Source organism: Vanacampus margaritifer, chromosome 13 (assembly GCF_051991255.1).
Source record: "Vanacampus margaritifer isolate UIUO_Vmar chromosome 13, RoL_Vmar_1.0, whole genome shotgun sequence".
NCBI classification, from domain to species: domain Eukaryota; kingdom Metazoa; phylum Chordata; class Actinopteri; order Syngnathiformes; family Syngnathidae; genus Vanacampus; species Vanacampus margaritifer.
Window position 1 is genome coordinate 10117473 of NC_135444.1, and position 9718 is coordinate 10127190.

The window sequence follows — 9718 nt, forward strand, 5'->3', positions numbered from 1 at the left end:
TAAATTGTTTTTCTTTTAATGGTAAAATAATAATGAATTTTCATGGTTTATTTTAGTACTTCGGCTATATTGTATTTAATTTCGTCATAATAACAAATGCACAGTACCGTACTGTACTTGAAGATGTAGCTCTCGTAATAACCGGAGGGTGGCGTCATACATACGTGAGGATGACTCTTGCCTTATGAGGCTTTCGTTTCACAACATTCTCAACATCAGCATCCTCATTTGGTTCGGTCCCTCCCCCCTACACAACCGAAATGGTTTGTGCCACTATAAACGCTTCAGAGCCTAGTCGGCTCGCCTTCAGTTGACAACTTCACGCACAGCATGCTGCGATGGATCACTTTAGAGGATGGACACATGAAGTACGGCGTTTCGTAGAGTAGCTCGCACATGACTACGATTAGAAAGCACTAGACATTCACTAGACTTTTTTGTTTTAAAGTTCCCTTTTCCTTCTCTCTCAGTCGAGGTGCTCGCTGCGAACGGCTCTAAAATGCTGCCCTGGAAGAAGAATAAGTTCGACCTGATCGAGGAAGACAAACAATCCAAGCAGAAGGGCTATGCGGTGAGTCTCAACTACTCGGCGCTCACCTCCTTCGCCAAGTCCTGCCCCGAGAGCGCGCTCAACCGGGTGGGCAACATGTTCAAGTCCAAGCGGAAAAAGGTCAAGATCACCAGCGACGATCCCACGTACACGGTACTCTACCTGGGTAACGCCACCACCATCCAGTCCAAGGGGGACGGCTGCACCGATGTGGCGGTGAGCAAGATCTGGGGCAAGAGTGACATGGGGAAAAACGGCACCAAGATGCGGCTCACCATCAGCTCGCAGGGCATCCGCATGGTGCACGTGGATGACAAGACGAGGAGACCGGGACACTTGTACCTGCTGCACCGGATAACCTACTGCGTGGCTGACCCGAGGCTGCCCAAGGTGTTCGTGTGGATTTACCGGCACGAAATGAAGCACAAGGCGGTGATGCTGCGCTGCCACGCCGTGCTCGTGTCCAAGCCCGAGAAGGCGAAAGCCATGGCGCTGCTGCTCTACCAGACCTCAGCCACGGCTTTGGCGGAGTTCAAGCGCCTGAAGCGGAGGGACGACGCCCGGCACCAGCAGCAGCAACTTATCGGGGAGCAAACAATCCCCCTGGCGCCTCTCAGGAAGCTGCTGAACGGCCAGTGCTGCTACAAGCCACCGGTGGAGCGCAGCCGGAGCGCGCCGAAGTTGGGTTCCATCACGGAGGACTTGCTCGGGGAGGAGGAGGAGGAGAAGGCCATGCACTTTGAATGCGAGGACATTCTGGACACGGAGGAATGTGTAGCCAATGGTAAACAAGAACTCGCTCAGATTATTAACGATTTGGGGGAGATGAGCATAGGCAACGACGTGCAGACATTGAAAGCTGACCTCAAAGTTACCAGACTACTATCAGGGGAGAGCACGGGGAGTGAATCGTCCATAGAGAGCAGCCATGAGCTCCACGCACTCTCCAACGGCTTCGAACAGATAAAAGTACAGTGAAATAATATGACACTAAGCCATTGTTGTGTGTTGAGCCAACGTGTTTCCTCCAAGACACAAAACCACCTGTTGACAGCATGGACTCTTTCTTTAAATGTGTGCCTCTACAACAATGTGAGGAAGGTTTAGAAAAACATTCACACGGGATGCGTGTTTTTAACCTGCCAAATTGCAGGACTAATTCCCGTCTCTTTTATTTAAGAGGATTTGCCTCAACATTTGTTTACCCAAGTTTTCCCAGTGGTGAAAATAACATTATCTGTTGAAAATGTGATAACTAAGATCCAAAAATATATATTTTTTAGTTTTTATTTTATTCAGTCCTTGGTCCGCAGGCCTTATATGGCATGCAAAGTGCATTTGTTCCCACCTGCCATGCAACATTTCCCCCACATATGCTCATTGGTTGTATTTTTTCAGGTTACCCACCCCTGCCTTAGTGGAGCCAAACATTTTTATTTTATTTTTTTAGCTGAGAACCCCATCTATTGTTTAATTTTGCACTCTTGTGGACTTTGCTCAAGTGTCACATTGACTACAATGTACATTATGTCTTTTTTTGTTATGTTGTCTTAAACATGAATGTAATATCTTTGCTGTGCAAAAGAAAAACACATTTTATGTAAAATCGGTCAGATGTTTTAAAGTATGGATATGTATTTTTTCTAAATAATACAAAATGTGGTTTGTTCCGTGAACCTCATTAATAAATAAAAAAAGACAAAAGTTATTAAATGTGTCAATTCATGAGTTTTGTGTGAGACCACGTGCTCTTTGTTGCTCGCTTCCTGTTTGTGTCCAATGAAAAGCATATTTCTCCACTTTGGGTGAGTTTTGCTTGTTATTCAAAATCTTTTTTTTAAATTATTGCATCAATCAAATGCACAGATAGACACTGTTAATACGTATTCAATGAGATTTCCCTTCAATAGATTTGCGTGTGTTTTCCCCCAATGGGAATAAAATAGGCTTATGAGAAGTTATTTTGCAAGGCCACTGAGGTCTCATTCATTGTCACCGGCCTCGGGGCATGCACCGAGCACACGTCACAGGCAGTTTGAACATCCAGTTTGAACAACATGGCTCTTAACGACTACGCAACAGAAGCACTGGGGTTAATAGGATTGTTTTATTGTGTTATGTGCACAAACACAAGAGTCACATGGTCGTCAATGTCTGCTTTGCACAAAAAAAGCACTGCCTATCTCGAGTGGAACTTGCCCACAAATCAGAAATGAACCTTAAAAACATGTGACTTTGCAAATTGTTGACAAGCTTTAAATATACTGTACATTCATAGTTGGCGAGCAACACAAATGTGCTTGTCCTAGTTGCCCCTCATTAGGCTCAGTGATATAACAGCTCGTCCATAACACACATCTCTATTGATTGTATTGATGCATGTAGCGCGGTATGCAGTGCAGAAATGAAGCAGCACACAGTCACAGTTGAAACATGCACAAGGAGGGAGACAATAGAGCCAAAAGAGGAAAATACTGTCTGCATGGCGACCTTTATCTTGTAAGGACAGCTGATACAATCCTATTGGTCACGCTAGGCTAACACAGAAAACAATACTCTCCCTCTTTATGGATTTAGGTAGAGAACCAAAACACACACAAAAAAATAATAATAATTTGGAGTTCAACAAAGGGATTGAAACTGCTGCTTTATCTGCAGTGCATTTTATTTGACTTCTTTTTTTTTTTAATTTTTATCCCTGACTGCAATAAGATTAAATTGCTTAGCGTTTACTCAACAAAAATATGAATGCAACACTTTTGTTTTTGCTCCCATTTTTTATGAGAAAAACTCAAAGATCTAAAACTTCTTCCACATTCACTATATCACAATTTCTCTCAAATATTGTTCACAAACCAGTCTAAATCTGTGATAGTGAGCACATCTCCTTTGCCGAAATAATATATCCCACCTCACGGGTGTGCCATATAAAGATGCTGATTAGACACCATGATTAGTGCACAGGTGTGCCTTAGACTGCTCACAATAAAAGGCCACTCTGAAAGGTGCAGTTTTGTTTTAGTGTGTGTGTGTGGGGGAGCACAGAAAATCAGCGTCCACAGATCCCCACCTCACCCCACCCCTTATGGTGTATAATCAACTTCTTGATGTGGCACACGTGTGAGGTGGGATGGATTATCTCAAGTAACGACCAATCACAGCTCACCTGTTTTCGGAGTTTGGCAATGAGAAGTTCACAAGCTGATTCTGATTAATCAGAATGCTGTTTTTAGACTAGTGGGGGTGCATAGAACATTTTATTGTAAATAATTCATTTTTAATTATAGTAAATAGCAACATGTAGTATTTTTTTTTTTTAAATTAACATTAAAAAATCTACTCAGTTGAAACAGATCATTACAATTGTAACAAGTTGAAATTATTTGAACAGCCCCTCATTTCTCAGAATACATTGTTTTTAAAATGGCTGCCCAAACATTTTGGACATTTTTTTTGGAGCACCCTCGTGATATACATAATTGTCTCATTTTCACTGATATGTGATAAGAAAGAGTTTCTATGAATTGCATTGCATTTAATTCCACTCATTGCAATTCAAATTCAATTCAACATCCTGTGGAATTGAATTGAATTGAAGTGAAGTGAATTCAGAATTTTTGCAAAGCCCTTCTGCGTAGACAGGGTGACGTCGTCATGTGCCCTGTCGAGTGTCGTCTGTGGCCATGGCCTCACCCACACAAACAGAACACTCGTCAACAGCAGCTCGATCCGGTTCTAGGTGAATGCATTTTCCCCTGACCTACATTTTCACAGCTGCATCTGTTACACCGGAGCGAAAATCATCAATGTTTTCACAAAGGGTTTACTGAACTAAGGCTATATACGTTAGCGTGTGCCTATTTAAAAACGTGACAATGTTTGCGATGACGAATGCTTTTTCAAACATCCAAAGGTGGCAATGCATGCACTACCTTACTGATAAGGAGAGCCCATCGACGTTTACTTGTTAAACAAACACCTAGGTGTTTGCTCAACTCACTATTTGGCGTGGAAGCATGAAAGAGGCTTCCCATCAAAAGACAGCATTAATCAAATATGATCTGCGAGTTGTATTGACTCATGTTGCCATGTTTAATGTTATGGCTCTCAGTAGAGTCTCCAAAATAACACTCATGTGACAGTACTGACTGAATCTTGAAGAAATACAAGTTGGGAGTGTGGAACACTGGCATTTGCTTAGCCTTGTGTGTAATGAAATGTATATTAATTTGATGAACATGAAATACAAATTGAAGTAGTCTTTTAAAGCTGGTTATGTTTTTAAGCATGTTTGTATAATTTATGAAACTTTATACCCTCATTCACAGACCCCTTTGTAATTGGAAAAATCAAAATGTCAAATTCGCAACAAATACAGTATATTTAGTGCACAAATTAAAAGACACTTCACTTGCACAAAAATCAACATTTTCCCAAAGCAAAACCAAGAAAATATGAATTTCACACACACAAAAAAAATACATTTGTCATTTAAAATTTACTGCAAAAAATCTGTTGCCTTTCACCTTGCCAAGTGCCCCACTAATTTCATTCACTCAACATAATACAATCCTAATGGATCAAGCCAAAAGGAAAAGAAGAACCGAGTGGTTCCTTTTCTATGTTTTTATGTCTACTATCTACTTAAAAGGTTTGTCCGTTTGGACACGACTAGGGCAAAGCTTTCCCATATTTGGAAGTGGTTGCCTAGCGGGCTACCAGGAAGTATCATGGATGCTTTTTACCGTTTGCTGGTCTATTTCTCTTAGCAGTTAGCACTTTGAAATCACTCTGCCAACCCCTCTCCTATTAGACAAACTACTATCACAGCAGCACCACTCACGAGTTGTGACGGCAAATGCCCACCTTAAGCACTGCAATGTGTTGTCATGCCCTCACGCACATACATAATAAATAGGTTTGTCAACGGCAAACTGTGGCCTGCTACATTCACATTATTTCTTCTCAGTAGAGGTTAATATATATATATATATATATATATATATATATATATATATATATATATATATATATATATATAGTAATTAAAAAAATGTAAATAAGAAAAAGTAAACAACATTTTATAAATAAAAATAAATTCAGTCTGTGCCAGAATTAAGCATGTAAAAGAACAAAGTTTATTAATTTGAAAAGAGTGTAACAAATCTTCTGAGCCAAAAGATGATTACAACTAATGGTTTGCTACCAAATCTTCCTCTTTATCATTCATGAGGAGTCTCACAATGAATGTAATGACACTGGCGATGTCGCAGTGGTTTGAGTCAGAGCTGTCAAGCTAATGTGCGGGAACAGTGCCAGAGACTGATTGTGACAAGTTCATGCGCACCGGGAGAACATAATTAGACGTCTCAGAGTGGCGGCACTGAAGAACTCCTGGCAAGTGCTGAGCTTGACGCTGCCATCCATGTTGACGCAGCGTGTAATTAACACACAGACTTTAATTAAAAGCATTTCAATGTGATTTCAATGAGTCACGAGGTGGAATAAGAAGAGGGATTGCCGCCTTATTAAAGCGCAGACAGCTTGACACAATGATATCCAAAGGCGACACCTACTTTCAGTTTGCATTCCTCTGACAGTTATCTTTCTGGACCTGAGGGTACGTGTGCGTCATTTCAGTCACATTCGTAATGAATATTTAGTGTGTTGCTCTCAATGAAGCCTCAATGAATTCCTGAGAAGTGACACCCAAAGAAAAATAATGGTCATTAAAAAGTGTGGATGCCTGCGCAGTCATTATATTGTACCTTGGCAAAAGAGTGGGCACGTGATTAGGCTGAGACCTGCTTGGGAACAAGCCCAGACCTATCCCTAAGGGTGGACCACAGGAGGTTCTGCCCACCCCCACTTGAGGCACAGGTTTCTAAAAATAAACTTTATTTATTATTATTTTTTAATATAATTTTTGTCCTTGTTTATCACAAAGATATTAAAAATGCAAAGAAATAATCCGGTGATTTGGTTTGATTGACGGTGATTCTTATCTACAACAGCCAATCACAGCCTTACTGAAAATAAAAAGTGAACCTGCACGTTTTTTTGGGGGGGTGGGGGGCTGACATTGTGTCATGATGTTTGTTAGGGTTGAGGTCAGCATTTTTGACACACTAAATTCAGTCATTTCTTTATGGACCTTGCTTTGTGGACTGAGGCATAGAAAAGGGGCCTTCCACAAACTGTTCCCATCAAGTTGGAGGTATACAATTGCGCTATATTAAAATGTCATCAATCTTGACTCACTGTGGGAAATGTGTGCAGGTGCAAGGTGGGCTTCCACTTCCTTTCACCGTCAAGCATGCACTTCTATATACGGTATACACAATTTTCTTCCGCTCTGCTTATTGTATGAGTGGTTGACATCCGAGAGGATCTGACCATGTCATGATTTGACAACAGGTGTTACTGTTTACACTGACCAATATCCAGCATAAGGCTAACCTTGGGAACATACTGTAGATGTTTGCCACCTAAAACTAAAGAATATTTCATAGCAGAAATACAAAGTTGACTGAATGACAGCAGATTTTCCAATATATTTTTCTATAATATTGTGACTTTATTTGTGATGTTATATGTATTATTATTTCTTGTTTGTCACTTGCAGGTATGTACAGATTAAATCAGTTCAGTGCCCCTCCGTCACCATTGAGTTTCAAACAACATGGTGCCTTTGAGACCCTAATGCTAAGTGTCACACTCATCACTGGCTCTCCTTACAGAGTGCCCGTTGAAATAAGTGGTGTCTGTGTCCGTTGACTCACTCCCACCAGGCCCTGAAACTTTATATCTCACAGTGTCCCATTCAGCGAGTGGCGCACTTGTTTTCCACTTGCCGCAACACAAAAGCCTTGCCCCTGGAGAGCCATAGATTTCAGCAGGGTTATTTTTGGTCTTTCCGCTCACAAGGAGGAAATGGAATAATAACCTAGCATAGAGAAAAGAAAAATCGCTGGGTGACCTCATGGACGCTGACTGTCTGGGGGTGATGTAGCCTGGGGGATCCTTTCATGAGTCTAATCAGATACCCATCAGTATGTTTTTGAGCTTGTGCTGTTCAGTAATGACAGCAAGCGGGGGAAGTAGGCTGTGTGTGCGCTACCTTAGTTACCAGCAAGACTTGGCCTACTTTTCTCATGTCGAAATCCTCATGTGTAATTTTCCTGTTTCAAATGAAGGCAGGCATCAGACGAAATGCCAAATAAAAGGCTTGATAGTGTTGTCTCATAAGTTGCACTTTTACAGTCTTTGTGTTTCTTCTGATCCAGGCGTGGCCAAGTTAGGTCCTCGAGAGCCACTATCCAACCTGTTTCCTGTTCTCCCTCCTTCAGCGCAGCTGAATCTAATGATCAGCTCATCAGCAAGCCTTGTAGAAGTCTGATAACGATCCTGATCATGAATCAGGTGTGTTAGTGGAGAGAAACAGGGAAAACAAGTCAGTTGCTAAGGGCGCAGGTAATGACCAATCATGGCTCAGCTTGTGAATGTCACATGACCAAACTCAGGAAACAGGTGAGCCGTGACTGGTCGTTACTTGAGCCCTGCGCCAACTGGGATGTCATTTTCAGTTGACAGCAAGTAGCAAAATGGCCGCCCCCTGAGATGGATAAAAACGTGCGGATTTACCTGCTTAATTAATATTCCATAATATATCACACATCACATAATTTGAACCTTTATTAAAATCAGCAAAGGGCTGATTGCCAAATGGCTATAAAATAATATTCTGAGTGTTTATTGTGTGGGCTGAGATGAGTTAAGACTAGTGTTAATTTTGTCAACAAAAACTAAACCAAAGTAAATTCGTCACACACATTTTTCACTGGACTAAAACTAGACTAGACTAGACTAAAACCCTCTTTAATAAACAATAACTGGGACTAAATCAGCATGCATTTTCGTAGACTAATAAAGACGAGGCAAAAATGTACTTCACTTAATAAAAACTGGACTAAAATCTATGGACATCTTAGTTCATGAACAAAAACGAGACAAAAATATATGCTTTTGCAAAATCTTGTCTCTGCTCATCTGTCACTGTGACACTGTCATGTCACGCAGTGACACACCCCCTTTCAAATCTGCAGCTAGCGGTGCAATATGCACAAACATGGGACAGACAGGAGGTGGATTCACGGTGAAAGGTAAAACAAACAAAAAAGTAAATTATAGTATAACGTAATATTAATTCAAAGGCTATAATGTTACAACAATAATTGTTGTTTTTCCGACCGCTAAGTTACTAATGCTGGCTAATTTACTAGCTCATAGCATGGAGCCATAGTAGCCACTGTTGATATGCTGTAATTGTGTGTGAAGTTGTTTTTCATCAAAAAGATGAGATACAATTTCATGTGAAATAGTTTTCGATCCGAAATGTTCAACATAATCTGCTGAGGGGAAAAAAAAACATCCAGGGGTAAAATGATTGTCCTGACTAAAACAATACTAAAACGTTGACAGTTTTTGTTGACTAAAACGAGATCAATAAAATTATTTTTTCCTGGACTAAAATAAAGACTAAAATGTTAGATTTATAGTTGACTAAAATGGACTAAATAAAAAAAGGATGAGGTTAACTAACTATGATAAAAACTAACAAGCGTAACTAAAACTAGACTAAAACTGAGACTACATTTAAAAATGGCGGATAAAATTAACACTAGTTAAGACTGATTTTTTTTTCCACATCTGTTCTGAAAACGGTTAGAAACGACAATCATAAATGGTACACCTGTTCAATATTTACAAATGTAAATTCTTAAGTCTGTGGTCAACGCTGAGTTCAGCCGATAAGCGAACTGGAGTGGAGGAACAACCGACTATGTTGAATGTTAGGAAAACATGTCTTATCTCAAGTCATTCACCAACAATACACTTCTAGTATTTCTTCTTTGCATTTCCCATAGTGTCATGTGGCTCCATGCTGCCTCTCATAGGTCAGTCTTGGTATGACGGTGTTTGTCATCTTGAGTACACCTCATGCTATAAAAGCAGGAAACACAAACAAGACACTTTTTCCTTGTCATGTATGGACTCACATTAAAAAAAAATCTGTTATGATGTTAAATAAAAATTGTTATGAGTGTACCGAGATGACCTCACAGACAAATAAAGGTCTACAGTGCTATAAAACCGGACTTATCTACG

The 9718-nt window shown here is 40.5% G+C and overlaps 1 protein-coding gene across 1 annotated transcript; it reads left to right on the plus strand.

The window, feature by feature from the left end:
• Positions 1-312: 312 nt before the first annotated feature.
• On the plus strand, positions 313-2278 carry fam43a (family with sequence similarity 43 member A). Its single transcript, XM_077585140.1, has 2 exons — positions 313-368; positions 471-2278. The coding sequence occupies exon 2, from the start codon at positions 500-502 to the stop codon at positions 1526-1528; it is 1029 nt and encodes a 342-aa protein (XP_077441266.1). The 5' UTR covers positions 313-368; positions 471-499; the 3' UTR covers positions 1529-2278.
• Positions 2279-9718: the final 7440 nt, after the last annotated feature.

What these genes read in the sequence shown, in the direction of transcription:
- fam43a (XM_077585140.1), top strand. Translation starts at nt 500, where the DNA reads ATGCTGCCCTGGAAGAAGAATAAGTTCGACCTGATCGAGGAAGACAAA.